Here is a 26,066-nt window from a genome sequence, read left to right on the forward strand (position 1 = left end):
ATGTCTGTAACAATGGTTTAGCATCAAGCCAGAAAAATAAACCATCCTGCCACCATCATAAATGGGCCAGAAATAAACCTCCGGGTGCTACACAAAGAACAGGCAGTGGAATTGGATTTCCAAAATAAGTGATCTGAAACTCAGCATAATGTATCTTCAAATAGTGATATCTTCCCCTACCTCCCATCCTTCTGACCCTGGATAGCGGGGTAGCAATCCCTCCCTCTGTAAACTGCGCATACCACTGTCATAATATTGCTGAAATTGGAAAAATCTAAATGTGAACCCAGACAACAACTACAATGCCCACCTCTGATCTCTGTCTTAAGCAGACTGTCCAGTAGTTCCATTCACTTCGGCTGTGCTCTAAAATACTTTCTCATGAGTTTTATCTTTCTAGCATTATTCCTTAACCTTGGGATTATAAATGTTAGATTAATAATTGTTCATTTCGGTGACAATCTGAAACTCATTCCCTTCTTCCTTCTGAAGGCCAGAGTAATCGTCCAATAAAAGTTCTACCAAGGTCAGGAATGACCTAATTTACTTGTAATTATTAATTCTTCTCTGACCTCTTAACCATAAATAAAGCTTTGGCATTGGAAAAAAGATGTGAAACAGGACAAGGCAATTTTTAAAAGTCAGTGGAGAAAAAGAGAACAGATTTTCTAAATTTAAAAAACTCCTTGTGCTTTCTTGAAATAATGATTTATATTCTTTGAGTCCACAAGAGAGTAACTGAATATGCGTGATGCAATGCTGGAATTTTAGGTATTTTGCCTAAAGGTTATTAACAATTAGTACCACTGGGGGAAAATCATAGTTAGAATAATAACCCTCTCTCAGAGGATGACTGAAATTGGACTTGTAATCTGGTTATAATAAAATACATTATGTTTATAGTAGAGCCCCACATGTTAAGAGGAATACTGACAAACTGAAATAAGTCCAGTAGGTGAGTAAGTGGGGTCTGAAATGTAAGTTGTATGACTAGCAATGGAAGAACCTACACTGCTTCCTTTGGAAAAGTGAAGACTGAGGCCAAACATATCAAACTGTCTTAATATTTCAAAGGCATGGTACACAGAAGAGGAAACAGTCATTGCAAGTAGAGATGCTGTTGGCGGCGTTCAGGCCAGAGAGTCATCCAACATGAAGGGCACCTGGCCTCTCCCCGTCCACTGTAGCAGAATCCACTGGACACGATACCTGAAAGATGGTCTCCCAGGCTTTGCTTGGACACTTGCACTGGCACAGAGCTCACTATCCCAAGAACACCCTCCTCTATGTTAGAGAACAGAACAGAGGACATCTCTTTCTAGTGCTGAGTTGCCATCCCTCAGGTTCTAACCTAGACAACCGGTTAACCAGATCTGTCCTACTGAATATCCCAGGACACTGCTAACCCTTCTCCACAACATAACTCACTGCACTTCTTTTTTAATGAGGTATAGTTGATATATAATATTATATAAATTATAGGTATATAATATAGTAATTCACAATTTTTAAAGGTTATGCTACATTTATAGTTATTATAAAACATTTGCTATATTTCCTGTGTTATACAATATCCTTATAGCTTATTTTATACCTAGTAGTTTGTACCTCTTAATGTCCTACCCCTATATTGCCCTTCCCCCTTCCCTTTCCCCACTGGTAACCACTAGTTTGTTTCCTACATCTATGAGCCTGCTTCTTCTTTGTTATATTCACTAGTTTGTTGTATCTTTTAGATTCCACATGTGACATCATACAGTATTTGTCTTTGTCTGTCTGACTTATTTCACTTAGCATAATGCACTACAAATCCATCCATGTTGCTGCAAAGGGCAAGATTGCATTCTTTTTTATGGCTGAATAGTATTCCATTGTGTGTGTGTATATGTGTGTGTGTGTGTGTGTGTGTGTGTGTGTGTATCACATCTTCTTTACCCATTTATCTGCTGATGGACACTAAGGTTGCTTCCATGTAAATAATTCTGCTATGAATATTGGGGTACATGTATCTTTTCGAATTAGTGTTTTTGGGTTTTTTTGGATATATACCCAGGAGTGGAATTGCTGGGTCATATGGTAGTTATATAGGTCTATCTCTTAGTTTTCTATGTGTCAAACTAAATATCTTCAATTCCTTTCACCATTATTAATTTAGTGTTCAGCATCTCATACCATTTTAGTCATGGACCTTCTGGATACTCTCTGGTTTATAATACCCTTAACTGACATCTAAAATAAGTACTCTTGATACAGTATTATCAGCAAGAGGACTGAATAGAACTTTTAATTTCCCTGTTGAAGAAAGTCGGTTAGTATGTGTTAGCTGAACACATGTCATGTTCAACCCTATGCTTAGCCATCATTTGATATACAACAGAAGTGGAAGGCCAGGTGCTGAAAATATCCGTAGAATCAAAATTGAGGTACATGAGATAATTCTGGAGTTTTTGCAAGATGTAAACCATTATGTGGACAAATGTGATACAGTCTCAGATTCATGGTAGATTAAAAAAAAATGGAGCCCAGGCAGGCTGAGGAATCTATGTGATGAGTTGTAGATTAGGAGGACCTACCTAGGCTGTATCTTGAAGGATGGGTAGGATTTATCTGTCTGGAACAGAGACACTGACAATGAGGGAATGTGTGTGTAGGACTAATCAGTAATAAAGGTCAGCATTGGTAGGGACATGTGTGGCTAGAAATAGAAATATTTAGATTTGTACTGTAAAATTTCCACTAGGACTTTCTTCCATTCTAAATATGCTTTGCTTAACTTTGCTAAAAAATTTTCCAGGACTCAGATATCCACAGGTCTCTAATTTGGCAAACTAATCCTTGGTAAGATACTACCAGGAGCTAAGAGAGTAATACAAGAACTCCCCTCAGGTGGCGAGCACAGACTTCAGAGGTGATATTCTGGACACCCAATTTCCTTTATACCAAGCATGAGAATTCCAGGCATTCCAGTGGGAGAGGTATTTTTGGATAGATACAACTTTTGGTACATTTTAAATTATATTATCTTGTTAACAAATGGTTCCAAAGGCCAAAGTTCTAAATTGTGTATCTGATCCAAAGAATTTCTCTTTTAGACTGGTCTCCTGTAATTGACCCCACTCCTATCTTTATTTCCAAAGCCAAGATACAGGAAAATCAATTAAATAATAAAAATGAATAAGTCCAGGTAAATACACATGTTGGCTTTCAATTAGCCAGTGAGTCTGTGAATCTCCAGGGAACACTGAAGAGAGTTCATAAGACAATGCAGTTTCCCTTAATAGGGACCGTAACCCCAGAGTGGCTTTCTTTTTTTTTTTTTTTTTTCTAATAACGTGCAATTGACTTTTTTTTTTTCAACATGCTGTGCTCATAACTTCTGTGGAAACTTAAACATTACTCAATACAACAATTTCCTGCAAAACCTTTTGAAAGTGGTCACAGACTCTGACCCTGCTCTGGTGCTCTGGGTCTGCCAGCATGCTGTTTTATTACCTCTGGAAGGTTCAGTGCCAAGACACAGTGCAAGAGTTAGAAATGAAACAAAACCAGGTGTATAAAAGTAATTTTCTGGGCCTCCCTGGTGGCGCAGTGGTTGAGAGTCCACCTGCCGATGCAGGGGACACGGGTTCGTGCCCCGGTCCGGGAAGATCCCACATGCCACGGAGCAGCTGGGCCCGTGAGCCATGGCCGCTGAGCCTGCGCGTCCGGAGCCTGTGCTCCGCAATGGGAGAGGCCACAACAATGAGAGGCCCGCGTACCGCAAAAAAAAAAAAAAAAAAAAAAAAGAAGGGAAACTGTTACCTTCAACTCTCAGTAATTCTACGCATATGTCACATCTATGTTCATCACCCAACCCTTGGCCTACAAGGTAATTGGTTAAGAGTTACAGATTGTTAATCCTAAAGAAAGTATAGCTGAAACCACTTATATTAACCCTGTCTTGTTACCAATGGCAAAGCAAGGCTCTGAATGCTGAAAGGACTTTCCCAGGACCACACAGTAAGTGGCAGAATCTGGACCTGAACTTCACATCGCAGAGAAGGAACCAGGGATGGTATTTGTAAAACTTAGCAGCAGGACAGCACAGTCACCAAGCAATCAGAACAGAGACCCTGAGGGCACCAAATATTGCCCCAGCTGGACTAGAGTGGATGTCAGTAACATTTTAAGAGATAAAGGGAAAATGTGCCCCTTATTTGTTACCTAAAGCACTTAGCTAATAAAAATGATAATTTACTTTTAGTTGTTGGTTGTTCTATTTTTTCACCTATTTTCCCCCACTGTCTTCCATGCCACTAATCCTTTGAAAACTTGCCCTCTGTTTGGCAGCCCATGTCATTGTTATTTATGCTGAACGCCCTTGACTTCAAGGGTGTGTCCATCTTAACAAAATTCTAAGATTTTCTCTGCAAGTACCCACTTTATAGACTTTCAGATCAAGCCCCAATTCTGTTTTTAATTTTTTTAAATTGAAGTATAATTGCTTTACAATGTTATGTTAGTTACTGGGGTACAGCAAAGTGATTCAAATATATACATATTCTTTTTCAGATTCTTTTCCATTATAGGTTATTACAAGATACTGAGTATAGTTCCCTGTGCTATACAGTAGGTCCTTGTTGTTTACCTCATTTATAGATAGTAGTGTGTATCTGTTATCGATTCTGTTATTAAAAGTAACCTGATCTATGTGTCTACAATTTTTCTCCAACTCACTTTATCCAAGGTGATAAATTTAATATTTTAGGCCTGGATTTTTATCATGGATTTTTTTTAACTTCCCATAGTCTCTCAACCCCTTTCTTTCAAAATTATGAGATGTTCTTTCATTGCTTCTGTTAACAAGGTTGTTTGCAGCCCAAGATATAATTGGTAGATAACGGGAGTAAAACTGGGGACAGAAATACATATTTGATTACTGTTACCGGTTGGAGCCTGTCCTATGATGTGCAGTGACCCATCATGCAGACAGGACATGCCTCAAAACTTCTTACTTTAGGACTGAATTTGAAAAAAGCATAAAATAAAAGTATTGTGAAGCAAGCATTCTCCCTAGCTTTATAAATCATTACAACACATTCACATCTTCATTAAGTGTCCCATCTTTAACTTTCTAAGAGTAACTATCTTGAAACTGTGGATCCCCTTTAGCACTGGCACACCACTGAGACAAAGGACTTTTTGCTATACTTGCTTGATCTTTCTCTTGCAATGGACTTACCAGTTAAGGCAGGTTTGTCCCTAATAAACACATGAGCTGTTAGTAATTTCTCTTCTTGAATTATCATCAATTCCTTCAATGGCTCAAGGAAAGTGTTTGGAGGATCGATAACATGCTAAGTCACTTAGGTACAAAGATGACTAAAACATACTTCCAGTTGTCTCTATGCTTTCAAAGTAAGTGAAGTGTTATGCTTGATGTTGTATGTCTTATGCTAAGCACTATGAGAGAGGTGAGGTACCAGAAGATTGGTTCTACAAGTCAGAAACCTTAGGGGAACAAGACCCCTGTCATGAAAAAATAAGACAGTGTGTGATTGAGAGCCATATGGTTGGAACTGGTATAGAGGTCATTGACGGTATGGATAGAGCTGCTGTTACATTTTGGAATATTCTGTGGAAGTGAAGTTCTCATTAATTGGTGTGTGTGTATAGGGGGCGCTGGGGAGGGTTGGAGCAAGAACCAGAGCATCCCTAGGGTCTAAGTGAGAGATGTCCCCTACTTGTTTTTTGTTTGTTTGTTTGTTTTTGCGGTATGAGGGCCTCTCACTGCTGTGGCCTCTCCCGTTGTGGAGCACAGGCTCCGGACGCGCAGGCTCAGCGGCCATGGCTCACGGGCCCAGCTGTTCCGCAGCATGTGGGATCTTCCTGGACAGGGGCACGAACCCGTGTCCCCTGCATCGGCAGGCGGACTCTCAACCACTGCGCCACCAGGGAAGCCCCCCTACTTGTAAAATCTAGTACTAATGGAGCGGTACAGAGTTGAGATCTGCAGTGGCTTTAACTTTCTCTCTCAGGCAGACTTATATTTGGTGAAAATCTAGGCTGATCTCCGTAGAGATCTCCGTAGAGAATTCATATACAATATTTAATCAACGAGTGTAGATACTGAGCATCAAGTAAACCAGGTTCTCCTAAAGCAACCTGTGAAGGTTCCTGAGCCATGGAACCAGCCATAGGTTGCCAACCTCAACTCTGCAACTGACATTTGTCTTCTTAGAAGTTTCCTCTGCCTTGAGAAAGCTAGAGGGTGTTTCTCCCAACTACTTTACAGTTTCATCCTATTCTGGATTCTTTGATTCCAGGGAACCTCTCCATCCCAGACTCTTTGTTGGATTATTTATGAAGTCTAATTTGTAATACAAAAAACACAAAATGTACTATAGTGAAAGTCTTAGAGGGGAAAAAAATGCAGTTTGTATTTTCTCATTTCACAGAGGCTCTAACATCTTTCCCCGGAATGGAAGGATGGAGGTGGGGTTCTAAAATTCCCTCCCAGGCCTCTGAATACAGAAGGCGCAAAAAGAACGGGAGGTAAGCAAGCAATCAATCAATCAATCAACAAGCAAACAAATAAATAAATTTACTACTGTAAACTCCAGAGTTACCCATATAGAGAGATATGTAGAGTTATATCCTAACAATCAATCCCTTAGGGGGGAAAAAATCCCAAGTATGCTCATGCACTAACAAGTTAGTGATTTTTTTCCATTAAAATTAAAATTAAATAGACATCCATGGTAAATTACCCATTTCATTCCTCCTTCCAGTTTAAAAAAAAAAAAAGGCACTTTATCACTCCTTACTGTGGGTGTACTTCACTGTCAACACATGCATTTATGTCAAGCAGGTCATTTATATTTTTGCCTGCTGGAGTTTTTCTTCTTTCAACTTAGTAGGGAATATTTGTGATCTTTATTACCCCCCCCAATAAATCTAGAAAATGCCTTTTGCTTGAGGCTCTTTATTTTAATTTCATATAAATAAATCACATTAGGTTCCTGGCTGTCATATTAAGATAAGCATGGATCTAAAAATAACAAATGTGTTTAAGCCAAATTTTTTCAGATTACATAGTGGCAAATTTCTCTGGGTCACCCCTAAATCCTACTGATGTTGAAATATTTTGTGGCACTTTAAGAATGTTTCTTGAAGAACACAAACCTATTTAAACTAGAATTAGAATTATCTTCTGATCCTCTACGGACCTATTTGTTCAACATTACTCAACTCAAGCTTCCCATGGTTGCAATAAATCCACCTTTAATGTGGGGATGTTTCCCCAGTTACAGCAGAGGGCAGTTTTATATCTTCGTGGGTTCATGTAATGCCTCTATCGATACTGTGTTTTATTTATTAAATATAAACAGCTCTAAACCTGAAGTTCTCATCACCTTAACATATAGTTATACTCAAAAGTCTCAAAGGCAGTCCAAGTTCAATCTATCCAATAACCAATTCTTCATCTGCCCTCACTCCACCAGACCTGTTCCTACACAGGACTCAGATCAAACCACCAGCTCCTTGGGGAAACCTTTGGACTTCTGAAGGACAGTCTCCTAAAATGTGTTTTACAGATTCCTCCACTCAGCCTGGGGTAGAATAGTCTTGATAAATGTATGTGAATTTTTCTTTCAAACAAGATTTGTAGTGAAGAGGCAAAGATAAAACCCATAAGGTGTTTTGTTGTTTTTTGGTTTTTGGGGTTTTTTTGGCGGTATGAGGGCCTCTCGCTGCTGTGGCCTCTCCCGTTGCGGAGCACAGGCTCCGGACGTGCAGGCTCAACGGCCATGGCTCACGGGCCCAGCTGCTCCGCGGCATTTGGGATCTTCCCGGACCGGGGCACGAACCCATGTCCCCTGCATCAGCAGGCGGACTCTCAACAACTGTGCCACCAGGGAAGCCCTCCATAAGGTTTTAAAGAGTCTATTTTGTACATTTATTCGGTTGGGACCTAAATATATATTCTCTGATAGAGTAACATGGCCCTTTAGTTTAAAGGGTGGACAGATTTTATAAGAGACAGGGAATCATATACATATAAAGTTAGTGTAGAGTTTCACTCTGGCCCTTTTAGTATCTCCTTGCCTCGGATGACTTCAAATACTGGGCAACTCCTTAAGTAGATAAACATGCAGATCACATACAGGTCACCTAAGTAAATTATAATGTTGATCAATCCTAAAGTGAAAGGTCAAATATGAACCTAGGTGATCTTCCAATTCGGTCAATCCAGATACCTTTCTGGATTTAGTTCTGTTAGCCCCTTCTGTTACTGAACAAAAGTCAGATAAAGCTGTTACATCTTTACTTAAAGATAAAGATGTTACTTCACCCATGGGCTTCAGAGCTATGAGAAGGCTATATGCTCCCTTGTTCATCTAAAGCAGCACCATCCATCTATAATAAGAATCCTTGGGGATACATCTCAGCCCACAGCTTTCCCCACCACCGTCCAGGGGTGACATCACCACTGAAGTATGTGGCAATACCCAATTTCCAGAGCCCTGATTTATTCTCCCTTGTGCTGGGCAGAGGGCATGACTGAGAGGCAAGACTCTTATCTTGGCAGGGGTCTGGGACTGTCTGCCTCTCTGGAACAACCCCTGGTGGGTAATTGAGAAGTGACACTGATGGGTTTCCAGGGTGGCCCTGACGCTTGCACTCGCCCCGAGAAAGCAGCTATGGTTTAGAAATCCAGCCCAAGGATTGAGGGGAGGGGAAGAAAATGTAAAGCTTGCTAGCCCTGGTCCCCTTTGACCTCAGCAGACTGAGACAGGGATGCAGAGGTGGGAAACTGTGCACTGCTATTCTGTTGGCGTAGCATGAGGTTTCGCTTTTATTGCTAGCAGAGAGCGCTGAGCTCTTTGTCTGCTACCCAGTCTATCCCCCAGAGATAGCCTCTTTTTCTCTTGAAGGGATGTAAAAAACAAATCACAGTTCTTATTTTATTTGGTGTCCACCATTAAGAATTCATGCAGAGCAATTTTATTTGTTGCCAATTAAGATCTCCCAGTGGAAGTCTATGTTTTAGCAAAGGCAACCTGTTTAATACTCAGCATCACTTTAGCCTATGTAAATTAACCTCTTGAGGCTAGAGACATGCTAATTCTTAAGATGCCTGGACAATTTGATTCTAAAACCAAGATACACAGAAGGTAAATCTCCAAGAGGCTCTGGGCTTGACTTTTCTCAGGCCATGTGGGCTTTTGCCTCTTAACTCTATTTTACAACTACAAGACAATTTCTATATAACGTGTTAGCAAAGGATCTTCTTTTCCCCGAGATTGAATGATACCATGTAGCCTCTCAGTAAGCAGTCTTAATGTCACTCACATTTTACCAAAACTAAGACTACTGTTGAAGGAAACTTGAGGCACTGGCGCCCATTCTCTCCACCCCAAAATGTATACATATATCAAATGATGGAGAACACGAAAGAGTATTTGGAATGTGAATCATTTTATTGCAGTATTCACTCTACTTAGATAAGCAGCATTTTGAATCATGGTGGGAAGGAAAAGTTTTTGTCCAGTTTTTTTCCTATCTCTTTCCTTATGTTAAGAATCACAAGTAAGCCAGAATGCAAAAGTCTATTTTGAAGAATGTTGGATACACTGAAACTATCATTTTATTGTTGGAAGTGATGGGCCTTAGGGACTCTTACTACACCCGAAGAACTATACATGCTTGTCAATTAAACTCCTCTTGGTGATGTAGGGAACCACCATTTCTACCCCTGGGAAGCAGGCGTTCACTGCTTTTCCAGGGCAAACATAGCTTGTAATCAATGCTTCTTCAGATCTTGGAATTTGGTATTGAGGCTCTGGCTGCCCCTCAAAAATGGTGATGAACTTGGGGTTGGCTTTCCGACGCAGCTACTTTCCCCTTTCACCAACAACCCAGACTATGTGCTGCTCTTTTACAAGTCACCCATCCTAGTACCTGTGAAGTAAGGGGAGAAGGATGGAGAAAGGGGTACCAGCTATGTTTTTGTATGTTTGGCTACCAAACTAGATAGATCACCGTTTCCCAAAATAGGTTCCTTAGACCTTTAGTCAGAGTAGATGCTCCAAGAAAGATAGTATTGGGGAATTTTTTAAAGTCAAAATTATATTTTGTAGTCTATATTTGATAGGCATATCACATATTAGCAATATACATGGCTCTGAATAGTTCTACAATTAAAATAAAATCTTAAAGCTTGGTTTTACCTAGTATACCTCAAATCTGACCACAGAATACCTTTATTTTTCTTAAAATATCCATACCGTAGTGTACTAGTGTTTCTTGGGATATGCTTAGAAAAATGCGTATGTAGATGATTCTTTAGATCACTGGTTCTTACCAGGGAGAGGAGAGGATGTTGCCACTAGGAAGCATTTGGAAAATATCCGGAGACATTTTTGGTTGTCACAATGGGGGATGGTACCGGCATGTCATGGGTAGAGGCTAGGGATGAAGCTAAACACCTTATAACGCACAGGACAACCCCGCCCCCATGATTAAGTGTAATCTGGCTCCAAATGTCAACAGTGCCCTGCCTGAGAAACCCTAGCCTAAACATAGCTTGTTCAAATGAAACTTCGATCTGGCATCTGTAGGTTGGCAACTGGCACTGTGCGTTCACCAGATCTTGTCCTTTAATTTTGGCCTTGCAAACCTACTTATTCTTCACTTACTTACAGGCTATTGATAACTCTGTCTGCAATTCAAGCTATGAAAATCTGAAATGAATGCTTTGACATTATCTGGTTCAATCACTGGCAAGCTCTTAGGTGTCTGTTTTATTACTCACTTCTACCCCCCGTTCTTTGACGCTTTCCATGACATGTATTAAATACTACATAATGATCCAGCTGTATAATTATTCTAGAAAAATAAGATTATACCTATCTGTACACGTCATATATAGGTAATGCCTTTTTTTAAAACACCTTTAGTAGAGTATAATTGCTTTACATTGTTGTGTTAGTTTCTGCTGTATAACAAAGTGAATCAGCTATACATATACATATATACCCATATCCCCTCCCTCTTGCGTCTATGCTTCATGTAATCTCAGTGCTCAGTTATCTTAAATACTAGCTATATTGATACCTACTTTTTATAGCTAAGGAAACTCAGTCTCAGAGATGTTACCCAGTAGCCAGTTTGGATGGGCCAGGACCAGAGTCCATGTCTCCAAAACCTCCAATCCAGTCTTATTTCCATTTCTATAGTGTTATGCTGCTTCTATTTGTCATACATAATTTCACATATGTGACAGGAAAGAGTAATTAACACCATAAATATTCATGAATTCAGTTTGTCTTTTCCAACTGTCTATGTTCTAAACTCTTAATCTGAGGCTGCAAATGGATAAAGATTTCTGTCAAATATCAGGAGAAAGACATTCTCAGCAGTTGTTTTCTCACACCCTTTCTTGTCAGTCACAGATATATTTAGCTAAATAGAAATAGTAACAGATGACACAAAAATCATTAAGTACAGAAGAGCATTTTTCTCCTAATCTTAACTTTCCTCATTTAAACAAATAAATGTACAGAAATGTATGATCACATTTCAACATTGACTAGTAAACAAGTTGTCACTGGGTGTGTTTATTTTTTTCTCATCAAGCAGGGAGAGTCAGAGCAAATTAAACCCACCCAGACTTGTACTCAAGTCTTAGACTAGGTTCTAGATCCTGACTCCACCCTCTTCTTCAGATGAATTCACAGACATTTTTTTCTGCTGGTATCAAAACATAGTTGAGCTAAATGCTCTTTGCCAGACAGCTATATTTGAACTCCACAAATTCCTTTGCAATTTGAAAACCCAGGGATAGATTATAGGTCTATTTCAGTAGAATACTAAACAGGACCCCAAAATAACCAGTTATCTTGAGAGTATGATTACAGCAATATATTTGTGTCACAGCACATGGTTATGCTATAAAAAAGTGACTAAAGCCTATTAAAGACTAGGAGATTCCTCCATGAAAATAAGGCTTTTAATTCTTAGACCCAATCTTCTACCATTTGTCCAATTCTTTTATCATTAAGCAAGAGGCAATAACAGTATGACATGTGTTTACCATGTTTTGATCAGTCCTCAAAGATTGTGGCCATAAATTAATGCTGGCTACTATCATTGTTGGAAGATCAAAATACTCAATTTTTTCTTTTAAGTTTCTTTTAAGCTATACTTAGGTTAGCTTAAGTATAAATGGAAGACCATTAGTTCATATCAGCAGCAATGACAAGTAACCTGTTCTGTGAAATTTGTAACAGCTACAAATTAAAGGCATAATAAAAATCAGAAGAAGCGTATACTGAGTTATGGGAATGCTTGTTTAACTTCAGACACTTTAGTTGTGCTTAGGTACATGACATGCCTTTCCCATGATGCTCGACACATCATAGAGTCTACCCCAACTCAAGAAAGCATTTTAATTATTCAATCAAAAACAGAAAAAATATTCCCACTGCTCACTGTCACTCACAAATCGTTCACCATAAAAAATTTGGCTATAGTTGCAGTTGTGATACTGTAATAACCATCAGAAAGCCTATCACTGTAAGTCAGTCAAGACCTGTTTGCAAAATATAATCAAGTATAATTTCATGATTCAATAAATAGTATGTAAATCTGCTATTATTGGTTTTCATTTTCTTTTCAATACTACTATTTCCATTTTCTCACTGATAGTTATTCCGACTATTCAAATGCCATCATTGCCCTTTATTGTTATTCAAATGAAGCTTTTTTATTGGATCCTCTGACACTATATAAAAAGCTTTGCTTCTTCACCAGCAATAATCCTACTTCGAAGGAAAATGAAAGTGCTTGCCCGCAAAATTCTGAGCTCTTACTTTATGTTAGGTTATGTTTGCACCTGAAATGAGATTTTAATTTAATCATATCAGAGGAAACCAAAGGTTTTTATTAACTACCTTAAGAAAGCAGGAAATATTCTTTTCCATGCAGGTTTTTTGGTTCAAAAACCTGTGAAACTATAATTCCTCTTCAATGATGTGTATAAGACACACTGACCAAATTAAACTCTAATTTCTTTCATCAAGATGGTATTCATCATCTGTGCATTTTTTCTTTTGAAAAATAGGGTAAAATTATTCTATACAAATAGTTTAAAGAAAATGTTACAACTCAGTTACATAACCTTTTAAGCATACTTTGTAGTAGATGTACAGAAAATATAATTTAAAAGGCATATAACCATAAATACACCACTGTTGGTTTTATTAATACAACACACTGGTTCACAAAAGAAAACCTGGTTAAAGCGCTCAAAAAGGAATCTAACAAATATTGCAACAAGTTATATAAAGTTAACTGATGTGTCTGTTAGCAGCAAGCAGACCTGAAAACTGTACATTTTTGTTGTATCCTACCAGCAGCTTTTCTAGGTAGAGAAATAGAATATTGTCTATTACTATAACCACAGATCTGTTTTCTAGTAGGAAAACTAACATAAGAGCAGAACAAATGAAAATATCAGGCATTTTGCCCAAGAACTAGAATTCCTCAGAGAAGATGAATTTCAAGGTTATTAGGATTTGTTACAAGGGTGCATGTAGAACAGGCAGCATCAGCTGGTACAGAGACCAAGGGTGATGGATTTAGATAAGGTTGGACAAGAAATCCACAGGGTTAGGTCATACTTACCTGCTTAATATCTCTGTGGACAGAGCACCGTCTTCCATGACATGAGGAGGTGAGAAATAAAGGACGTTAGGGGCTTTTTGACCCCTGGGAGACAAAGCTAATCATATTAAACAATTCTTGTGCAATGTAAGGTATCATGTAATTGAGCACTAGCATGTTTATTCCAGATAACAAGAGCTATAGGAATTTAGTAAATGGAATTCAGAGACCATACGAGCATCTAGGAAGACCTTGACCACACGGACCCCAAAGACCTAGATAATAATATCAAAATAATCTCCATTCCCAAGAGGCCTCAGGGAATGAATAACTTGGGAATATGACTTCTATGATACTCGCCTCTTTTTCCAATTTACTTGCACAAATGTTCTCACATACCTTTCCTTATCTAGAATCAGGACCCACCACATAGAATAAAAAACTAAAAATGGAAGACCTATACTACAGCATTCTTGAAATACATATTCTTTAATGTGAATTAAGAAATTTTAAGCAGAAGTGTTCAACCTTTCAATTAGAGAAAAACTTAAATAATATTTAAGCAGGCAAGGGCCAGAGAATTTGGGTCCTAGTTTCTACGATATAAGTTGGCTGCAGGGCCTTGGACAAATTAACTCCTTGACCCTGACAAGTGTTATGATTTCCACCACCCTCCCAGTTCTCAGCAGGTCCTTCACTCAAGGACAACTTTTGGCACCATTGCTTTACTTTAATTAAAGGAATGGAACTCTCTAGGTAGCCTCTGCTGATTTGTGCCCCCAGAGGTGCTTTTGGCACCAAGTAGAAGAGACCATTTGCCAACTCCATGCTTCTGTGATCAAGATCAAATTTATAGATGCTGCTATTAGTTAAGGATGTGGATTGAACTCACCTCCAGAGACTTCTGTGTTGCTCCTCAAGTTGAGTCAGCAGATGTTCAATGTATTTGTTGGAGTCCATGTATTCCTGCACATACAGACACACAAAGACAAATAAGGCCTCATCACCATAGGCACAGGATTCTAAGACCATTTTGATCTCTACAAGAAGATTTTGGACAAGATAACCCCTTGGTCCCTCCCAGTCCTAGGAGTAGATGCTTCTATGACTTATATGCATAGTCATTTGGGGATGAATAATATTTTCCCCATATCCTGTGATCACTCCATGAACAAAGAACGGAAGAGAAATGGCGTTCTATCAAGTCAGCATAAAACTCCTCTTATTCACAGAGAAAAGCTAAATTTCATAGTCATTTACTCTGTGGTCTGTTCTGCCATATAAAAGTAAGGGGTGGGGGGAGGGAAGTGAGCCAAACTTACTTTCGCTGCTGACCTTAGAAGAGGAGGAATAAAGTAGACAACACAGGTCTTGATTATACTGGTTTTACACAAGTAATTTCCTAGGAAAAACACTATTTTTGAGCTACATAGAAGCTTTATATATTCACTGCCCTCATGCACTGGGCATCTCATTTGTATTGATGAATCACATGTTCGTTTTCCTTCGTCTCCTATACGAACAAAACAATGTAATTTGGTTTTGGTGTTTCTTTTCTTTAATTTTTACTTTCTTTTATTTCTTTTCTTAGAAAATCAATCTTTGGCTTCTAAGAGGTTATAAAGGCAAGGTTTATCTTGTTTAGAAATATGCATAAAGTTTTGTAAATCAAATTATATTTTCAAGAAACGTTTCCGAAAAATGAGGGATTCCTTTGAGGCATGAGAATTGCTCATAAAATCTATAGGTTATTAAATTCAATTTTTTATATTTGTGATTCCTGAATATGAGGTTCATGTGCAATAGTTTCAACTGCTAACTATGTAGAAAAATACAAAAAAATTTTTGTATGATTTATTTCATCCTGAACCTGATACTTCTTTCCCTTTCTGTATGAAGATCTAGCCCACAAGCCTCTGTGCCTACATTACAACGACCTTAGATGGAACAGTGTGCAATGATTTCAGTTTTAAGGCATGGATGAAAGTTACTGTTTCATTTCTTATGGATTTAAGGTAAACTGAGAACTCTGGTTAATATTGCTACTTTTTTTTTTACGGAATTATTTTGATGAAATTCTATATAAAATCTGTTGCTCCTATAAAAATATTCACTATAATGGGTGAGAGCAGGGGAGTGGAAGAAACACAGTAAGAGTTGACTTGATATAATGGAAAGGGCCCCATTCCAAGTTTCTGGACCTGGATCTACCTGTGTAGCCTTGGAGAAGCCTTTTTAACTTCCCACAATATTTCAGTTAGACTAGAGAGTATCCTAAGTCCTCATCTAGCTAAAACTGTTAGAATTCTATAACACTATAATTCTATTGCAGAAAATTAGCTAAAGAGTTTTATTCTAATTAATACACATGTTCAGTTTCGTTATTTAAACGAGAACATTGGGCACGTCAAAACCAAAGCAGAAATCTCTTATCACAGGAAGTTGCAGTGGTCTGTGGTTATGTTATTAAGTATCCCAATCCAGCTTTAAACACGATTTATTTATTTAGTTAGTTTTAATTTATTTATTTTTGGCTGCATTGGGTCTTCATTGCTGCTCACAAGCTTTCTCTAGTTGCAGCGAGCGGGGGCTACTCTTTGTTGCAGGGTGCGGGCTTCTCATTGTGATAGCTTCTCTTTGTTGCGGAGCATGGGCTCTAGGTGCATGTGCTTCAGTAGTTGTGGCATGTGGGCTCAGCAGTTGTGGAATGCAGGCTCTAGAGTGCAGGCTCAGTAATTGTGGCACACGGGCTTAGTTGCTCCATGGCATGTGGGATCTTCCTGGACCAGGGCTCAAACCCACGTCCCCTGCATTGGCAGGCGGATTCTTAACCACTGCACCATGAGGGAATCCCTAAACACGATTTAGAACACTCAAAATTCTTAAAGATATTTTCAAATACATCCCATCAAAAAAAAATTTAAAGACAGTGTTTCCAAGTTAAAACAAATATATAAACTTCAAAGTCACCCATCCATTCTTCATTCCATTGTTTTTTTTCAACATCTATTATATGTCAAGTGCTGTTCGAACTTCCGTAGATATAGTAATAACTAAGAGGGAGAAAGTTCCTGCCCTCAGAGAGCTTACATTCTGTAGAGAGATACATAACAAGTAAGTGAGCAGATTGATTTCAGATTGGTTACATGCTAGGAAGGAAATAACAGGTGACAGGAGGGACTTTAAATGGGGAAAGCACCATCTTCATACACCATGGTTGGAAGAGGACTCTGAGCAAATGATTTTGGGGTTAAGATCTGAGAGAGAAGGAGGAAGCATACAGAGAAAGGAAGAGAGCAGGGAGAACACCACAGGCAAAGGAAATGGCATATGCAAAGGCACTCAAATGTGGTATTTAAGGAACAGAAAGGAAGCCATTGTGTCCAGGAGCACAGCCTGGGATGTGTATTCTAAAATGAAGTTGGAGAGGAAAGTAGGGGCCAAATCACATGCAAGCTCTGGAAAACAGTTAGATTTAAACCAGTAGATTTGTTATTCTGTTCATTCTGCTTAGCTCAGGTCAGAGGTAGAAGCTGAAAGGTGATTACAAATATGATCTTTGGATCAAAGAGATTTAGGTTCAAAGTACCTGGTTTGGGTACTTACTAGCTGTTACCTCCTCAGGCCAAGTTATTTAATCTCTCTAAAACTTATTTGTTTTCAGAGAGATAAATAATAATTTAAAAGGCGTTGTAAGGATTAAATAAAACAGTTTAAGCATATACCACATGCTAAGCAGTGAGCAGAGCCTTTTCTATAGGATCAAACCTCTTCTCAAAAGGCAAACCACTTTACAAGGTGAAGTTTATATCCACTGTCTCTTCTCTTACTCAACTTCAAGATGTTTAAGTATATGCTTCTTTTTTTTGGCTGCATTGGGTTTTCATTGTTGTGTGCGGGCTTTCCCTAGTTGTGGTGAGCGGAGGCTACTCTTCATTGTGGTGTGCGGGCTTCTCATTGCAGAGGCTTCTCTTGTTGCGGAGCACAGGCTCCAGATGCGCAGGCCCAGCAGCCATGGCTCACGGGCCCAGCCACTCTGCGACATGTGGGATCTTCCTGGACCGGGGCACGAACCCATGTTCCCTGCATCGGCAGGCGGACTCTCAACCATTGACCCACCAGGGAAGCCCGGCAGGCGGATTCTTAACCAGTGCGCCATCAGGGAAGTCCCTAAGTGTATGCTTCTTTAATTATAGTTGCTGAATTTTAGAATAGGTAGTTAGAGATTAACAATAACAATACAGATTTTCAAGCATTAAATGTAGGTATTGCTGGATTGTGGTTTAAAAGCTATTTCAAATACAATACTGGCTGCTTCCATTAATTTTCCATAAAAATAACTCTAATGATGTCTTAAACAACATAACAATGGGAAACTAGGATTATGGATTCTTCATCCTTCTTTTCAGCTTAATTTTTCATCATAGCATGCTTACTTTAATATCCAATTTTATGTTACTTGCACAGTTATTGTGGTATTGCCTATACCCCACCCCTACACATACACACACACACACACACAAATAGACACCAACTGAAATGAATTGAGAAAAAAAAGATGATGCTTACAAGTGCTTTTTGTTAAATGAAACAAGTTTTTCCCTGCCTAAAAGAACTTAGGCAGCACCCGCATATATTTATCATTTCTGGCCCCTGAATTGGAGAAATTCGTTAACTAATAATAAATCCTTGCCATTCTTTAAGAATAAAATAGGATTATTCTACTAGGAATCACTTTGGAGATTAACTCCCAGGAAACAATGGAGGGTGATCACAGTGGGGCTGGCAGTGGTCCATACTGGAACTACAGTCACAGCAAGTACAATGTTATAGCGACTGTGCCTATAGTGCCAGCTTGGGTATAAAGCTCATACTGAATGTTCTTAACATGGGCTCCAATATTCCAGAGCATCAAAGGCACAGGCAGAAAGAAAGGGGATGGCAAAATTCCACCTCAGTATCACATAGCTCCCCAAATTGCCTGAAAGACAGTGGATATTGGGAGACCTCGCAGAAGAGATTTTAACAATGCAGAGGGACAGCAGGTGGTATATACACTGTCTGCTGGTGATCCCAGGGTCTATGCGGATCATTTTAGAATGAGTAAAGTGAAAACATACAACACAGAACCCATGAAGAAGTACTGGAGGACAAGAGAAAGAGAACATCACCCTCAATCACAGGAGAAGGCATCAAAGCTGAAAATGACTTTCAAGAAAGTATTTTAGAAAAAACTTTAACATGTTTGGTAGTATCCAGAAAGACATGACTCTCCAAAACATGTGCAGAAAGCTTAAAAAAAGACACTGAGATAAAAAGTTAGGATTAAATTAAAAACAAGACAAGCTGAAAAGAGAATAAAATGAAATAAAAAAGGAGTTGGGTGAGCTAAGAATTTCAAGGAAATATAAGCTGCAATAGCAGAATGGAAACTTGTTGACCTTTACATTGTGATTTTTATTATGGGAGGACTCTCCGCAACATGAAATTGTGCTTCAGAGAAGAGTGGATAATGGATTATGGTGTATCGGCACTAAGTGATCACACACAGTATCTCATCTAGAAACAAATCAAAATCCCCAACCCAAGTACTTAAATATTCTTCAGTATCCATGGGGGATTGGTTCCAGGACCAATTCCTGGTGATACCAAAATCCATGGATGCTCAAGTCTTTTATAGTCAGCCCTCTGTATCCACAGATGTGGAACCCATGGATACGAGGTTGACTGCACTCACTAAGCCTTCTACTATTTCTACAGTATGATTCAATTAGTGTATATATAGTCCAGTTAGTGAAGATTAATACTGCTGTGACCTAGAAGAAAAGCACACACCCATATCCCCATCATCCCTGGTGTCAATGTTCACTGTCTCTAACATTATCCCTGAAAAATGTCAGCTTCCCCAGGCTTGCTTTGCCCAGCATGTACTTCTCATGTCACTCAGCACAAAGACTTTATTCAAATATAGTTATTAACTTGATGAACACTGTATTCTACTTACTTTCCTTATGACAAACCCACATTGGATACAATAGTAGAATTGACAATAAAAACACATACACAGTCCTGTGAAGGACAAACAATCTAGGTAAATTAAATAAAGGATAAAGATGAAAATGAATAGAGACATGATGGATATTAGGTCAGAAAATGTAGGTTTGTCTATCAATTATAGCTTTTGAGTACTTGACAAGATTTGTAAGGTAAACAATGATCAAGGGATAATTAAAGAAACATTTCAGAATAGGATAGAGAAAAAAAAAAAACACTTGATTTTACACATCAAAAAGGCTCCTCACATTCCAGGTAGAGTTCATGGAAAATCATCCACACATCCATTCACATAAGGGCTGGAAAAAAAAGTAGTGTGTGTGTGTTTGGGGAGGGGATTGGGATGACTGCAAGCACCCAAACAGACAAATGGGTCTCCTATCAAGGATTTTAAAAAGGCTGGTTGCATAGATTCTGGCCACCCCAGATGTCCATTGAAATAAGACACATAGACAAACCTTTGTGTCTTAATCCATAAACATCCCCAATAAAGTAGCTTCTATATAACGAAGCAACAGAAAGACATTCTCAGCTTTACATGAATTCAGAAAATAAAGCACCTACCTTAATTAAAAATACATGTGTGGGAGGCTGGGGGGAAGTGCTCCAGGGTGGAGGCTCAGGAAGACCCTGAACTCACCTTGCCCCATGGACACACCAAATCTACAGCTGCATATGGAACAATTCCCTTTGAAAAAGAACTGAAAACTAGCTGAACTGCCTCATCCACAATAAATGATAAAAGGACCACACTGAGATGGGTAGGAGAGACAGAGATGTGGTCTCACCAAAAACTCCATGCCTGGTCCAGCGCCCCACAATAGGGAGGGAATCTCACAAATCCAGAGCTTCTCCTGTAGGGTGAGGGGTTTGTGCCCCATATAAGCCTCTCTAGCCCTTGGGACCTACAACAGAGAGATGAGCCCCCAAAATGTCTGGCTTAGAAACCAAAAGAGCTCACATCCAAGGGACCCAAAGGGCTGTGTGAACTAAAAATGCCACCTGCCATATCAGTAAACAAAGGATGTTGCAGCCATCAAGCCATCACATTACAGCCGCCCCCAACGCTGAGACCTGAGGGAACTCAGGATCGAGGCAAGATTTGCCCCCCATCTAGCAGCTAGCTGCTGTAGCCACCCCCAACAATGCACCCTGAGGAGACTCAGGATGAGAAGCACAGGATACTGGCCCCAGATAGCTGAGGTGCACATCAAAGGGATGATTTCAGTGAGCCCAGAATTTGCATCTTCCCATACATGGAAAAGCACTAGATTCCTTAACCTAAGATATCTGGTTTTCCTTAATTAACAGTAATCTTTGATGTTCCGATTACCTGATCTTTGTTGCTAAAACTCCTATATGTCCTGGCTCCTGCCCTTGCCTCTTCAGAGCAGTCCCTCAGTTATCTGAGATGCTGTGTCCCAGGCTTAAGTCCTCAGTTTTGTCCACCAAATAAAACATAAGCCTCAAATTTTAGGTGGTGCATTTTTTTTTTCAGTCGACAGTTGAAATGAACTGAGATTCTCCTTTCAAAAGGCTTGACATAGGGCTTCCCTGGTGGCGCAGTGGTTGAGAGTCCGCCTGCCGATGCAGGGGACATGGGTTCGTGCCCTGGTCCGGGAAGATCCCACATGCCGCGGAGCGGCTGGGCCTGTGAGCCATGGCTGCTGAGCCTGCACGTCCAGAGCCTGTGCTCCCCAACGGGAGAGGCCACAACAGTGAGAGGCCCACGTACCTCAAAAAAAAGAAAAAAAAAAGAAAAAAAGGCTTGACATATATAGACTACTATGTATAAAACAGATAACTAACGAGAGCCTAATGTATAACACAGGGAACTCTACTCAATGATCTGTGGTGACCTAAGTGGGAAGGAAATTTGAAAAAGAGTGGATATAGTATACATATAACTGATTCGCTTTGCTGTACAGCAGAAACTAACACAACATTGTAAAGCAACTGTACTCCAATAAAAATTAATTTAAAAATACACATACATACATACATAAAAGGCTTGCATAAATAAAAGGCTTGCATGAGGTCTCACTCGCCCTAGGACCCAGTGCAAAAGTAGCAGCTTGAAAAGTGCCTGGAATGTGAAGGAGATTCCTATGCTAATCTTCAAGCATCTGCTGGAGGAACAAGTGATGGTTGGGACTCTTTCTGGAGACTGGGGTGCTGGCAGACACCATTCTGCACTCTCCCTCTACCCTGTTAGCACAGGCAGGTGTGCAGACATGGGACCCTCCCACTGTCTTGGTAAGGCAGGCAGGGATGAGTAGATGCAGCATTCCCTCACTCCCTGGCTGGGACCAGCTAGTGACAGCAGTCACGACACTCTCCCACTCCCTTGCTGAAACTGACAGGGGAGCATAGACAAGGATTTTTTCCTGATGTCATGCCAAAGCCAAGGAGCATGTCCTGCCCCCTATGCACTCCAGATGCCCTTCTAGAGTCAGCAGGTGTGTGCGATCCACACAGAGGATGCCCTCTGATCACCTAGCTCTGGTGGCCAAGGGGACTTGCATTCCTGGGCTCCATGGGACTGTAACAATTGGAAAGGTAGATCTTGGCAGGCTACCATCCCCAGGGCACTGCACAGGCAGCAGACTGAAACACACCTCCAGTCTTCTTATGAAAAAGGCCTATTTGCTTGTCCTGGAGATTCAGCCTGAGGCTTCAGGCTTGCCACACATCTAGAGAGTACAGAGGCACTCTCAGGGAATGTAAGACACTATCCTTGCACACTCCCTTTGCCTCACTGCAGCTCAATGATACCTCCCAGAAAGGAGCTTATACACGTGTCTAAGGGTCTGATTTATGAAAATGTTGCCCAAGGGTCATCTCCAGATTTCCTGTTCTGGAGGCCAGCAGGGTTTATGATTATGGCCCATAGGACTATATACGTGCATACTTCAAAACCTGCTGCACAAGGGTTTGACTTTCAAACGGCCTAAAACTAAGTTCAAAATGAGATCCTTCCTCTTGGAACACTGACAGGTCTTGGCACACCCTCAACACCAGGAACCTATCAAGAATAAATCAGGCTGCTTAGACAATCACAAAGTTTCAAAAGACAACCAACCACTAGGGCAAGGTTCATCACCTACACAAGGCCAACTACTTCAAGACTCAGAGAGGTAGCTCTTTCACCAATACACAGAAACAGCATCAAACAAAATGACAAAACAGAAATATGTTCTTAAAGAAAGAACAAGACAACACTTCAGAAAGAGATTTTAATGAAATGAAGATAAGTAATCTACCTGATAAAGAATTCAAAGTAATAGTCAAAATTGCTCACTGAACTCAGAAGAATAGATGAACACGTGAGAACTTCAGCAAAGAGATAGAAAATATAAAGAAGTACAGAACAGAAGTCACAGAGCTGAGAACACAAAAACTGAATTAAAAAACACACTAGAAAGATTCAATAGCAGACTAGACAAAGCAGTAGAAAGAATCAGTGTTCTGGAAGACAAAGCAAGGAAACTCATCTAAACTGAGCAGCAAAATAATAATAATAATAATAATAATAATAATAATAATAATAATAATATAATACAAGTAAAAATAAAGTGAAGAGATTTTAGGGGATCTATGGGAAAACACCAAGAGGACTAACATTAACATTATGGGGGTCTAAGGAGGAGAGAGAGAGAAAGGGGCAGAACTTATCTGAAGAAATAATGGCTAAAAATTTCCCTAACCTGGGAAAGGAAACAGACATCCAGGTCCAGGAAGCCCAGAGAACTCCAAATAAGATGAACCTCAAGAGATTTACGCCAAGATACATTATACTTAAAATGTCAAAAATTGAAGACAATAAGAGAACCTTAAAAGCAGCAAGAGAAAAGCAACTTGTTATGTGTGAAGGAAGCCAATAAGACTAGCAGCATATATTTTTAGCAGAAACATTATTGGCCAGAAGGGAGTGGCATGATATATTCTCAGTGCTGAAAGAAAAAAATTCCAACAAAGAATACTCCACCCAGCAAGATTATTACTCATCATGAAAGGAGAGATAGAATTTTTCAGTCAAACAAAAGTTAGATGAGTTCATCACCACCAAACCAACCTAACAAGAAATGTTAAAGGGACTTCTTTAACCGGAAAGGAAAGGTCACTAATTAATAACAAGAAAATATATGAAAGTCAAATTCTCACTGCTAAAGATAAATATTTAGCAAAGATAGTGGATTAATCACTTATAAGGTTAGTGTCAAGTTTAAAAGACAAAAGTAGCAAAATTAACAAAAATACAATAATTATTTAAGGGATACCTAAGAAGTAAAAAGATGAAATGTAGTGGAGAGGTAAAGATGTAGAGTTTTGCAATAAGCTCAAATTTAAGTTAGTATTAACTTAAAATGGACTTTTATATACATAGGACATTATATGTGAACCATATGATAACCACAAAGCAAAAACCTGGAGTAGATACACACACACAAAAAGAGAGAATGGAATCTCAACATAACAACTAAAGGAATCTCAACCAAACTAAGTCATCAAAACACAAGGAAAGAGAGCAAGAGAAGAAGAAAGTAACAGAGAGGAACTACAAAAAAACAGGCAGAAAAATTAACAAAATGGAAGTAAATTAATATTTAGCAATAATTACCTTAAATGTAAATGGGCTAAATTCTTCACTCTAAAGACAGAGTGACTGAATTGATTAAGAAACAAAATAAAACAAAAAGAAAACAAAGAAAACAAGACTCATCTCTATGCTGCCTACAACAGACTCACTTTAGATATAAGGACATATATGTACTAAAAATGAAGGGATAGAAAAAGATATTGCATGCAAATATTCAATAGAAACAAAAAGAAAGCTGGGATAGCTATACTCATATCAGACAAAATAGACTAAAACAAAGACTGTAGTAATAGACAAAGAAGGGTACTATGTAATGATAAAAGGGTCAATTCAACAAGAATATGTAACTTTATAAATATATATGCACCCAACATAGAAGCACCTAAATATAAAAAGCAAATATTAACAGACCTAAAGGGAGAAAATACAGTAGGGGAGTTTAATACCCCATTTATATCAGTGGATAGATCATTCAGACAGAAAATCATAAGAAAACACTGGCCTTAATGACACCTTACATCAGATTGACTTAATAGACATATACAAAACATTCCATCCAAAAGCAGCAAAACACATTCTTTTCAAGTACACATGGAACATCCTCCAGGACAGATCATATGTTAAGCCATAAAACAAATTTCAATAAATTTAAGGAGACTGAAATCACATCAAGCATTTCTTCCAACCACAATGGCATGAAACGTAAAATCAATTACAAGAAGAAGAATGTAAAACTCACAGATATGTGGATATTTAACAACATGCTCCATACAACCGCTGGGCCAATGAAAAACATCAGTGGAGAAATAAAAACATACTTAGAAACAAATGAAAATGAAATACAACATACCAAATCCTATGTGATGCAGCAAAAGCAGTTCTAAAAGGGAAGCTCACAGAAATACTGGCCTACTTCAAGAAAGAAAAAAAATCTCAAATAAACAATCTAACTTTACACCTAAAGAAACTAGAAAAAGAAGAAACAATGTTAGTAGAAGAAAGTAAATAATAACAATCAGAGCAGAAATAAAATAGAGGCTAAAAGGACAATAGGAAAGTCAGTAAAACTAAGAGCTGATTCCTTGAAAAGATAAACAAAATTGACAAACCCTTAGCCAGATTCACCAAGAAAAAAAGAGGCCTTAAATAAATAAAATCCAAAATTGAAGAGGAGATGTTACAACTGATAGCACAGAAATACAAAGGATCTTAAAAGACTACTCTGAACACTTATATGCCAACTCATTGGACAACATAGAAGAAATGAATACATTCTTAGAATCACACAATCTTTAGAGACTGAATTAGGAAGAAACAGAAAATCTGAACAGACCAAAACACATAAAGAGATTGTGGGAGGGTTCTGATCACCGATTCAAACAAAAGTTTGGTACCAGATGGCTTTTCTAGTGGATTTTATCAAACATTCAAAGAAGAGCTAATACCTATCCTTCTCAAATTCTTTCAAAAAGTTGAAGAGGAGGAAATGCTTCCAAACTCATTTGTTAAGGCCAGCATTACTGTGACACCAAAATCCAGACAAGCACATCACCATATATGAAAATTACAAGTCAATATCCCTGATGAACACAGATGCAAAAATCCTCAACAAAATGTTAGCAAATCGCATTCAACAATACATTAAAAGGATGATATACCATGATCAAGTGGGATTTATTCAAGGGATGTAAGGATGGTTCAACATCAACAACATCTTCAAAGCAATGTGATACACTACATTAACAAAATGATGAATACAAAC

The 26,066-nt window shown here is 38.9% G+C and overlaps 1 protein-coding gene across 1 annotated transcript in view; it reads right to left on the reverse strand.

The window, feature by feature from the left end:
- Nucleotides 1-26,066, reverse strand: part of NCKAP5 (NCK associated protein 5) — a gene marked incomplete at both ends in the record, with an annotated part of 941,793 nt that overhangs the window by 664,480 nt on the left and 251,247 nt on the right. Inside the window, one exon of the mRNA XM_079709823.1 lies at nucleotides 14,543-14,616. Coding sequence (XP_079565949.1) covers nucleotides 14,543-14,616 — 74 coding nt within the window. The remainder of the gene's footprint in view (nucleotides 1-14,542; nucleotides 14,617-26,066) is intronic.

The sequence above is a fragment of the Hyperoodon ampullatus genome (assembly GCF_949752795.1).
Source record: "Hyperoodon ampullatus genome assembly, chromosome: 8".
Classification (NCBI taxonomy): Eukaryota; Metazoa; Chordata; class Mammalia; order Artiodactyla; family Ziphiidae; genus Hyperoodon; species Hyperoodon ampullatus.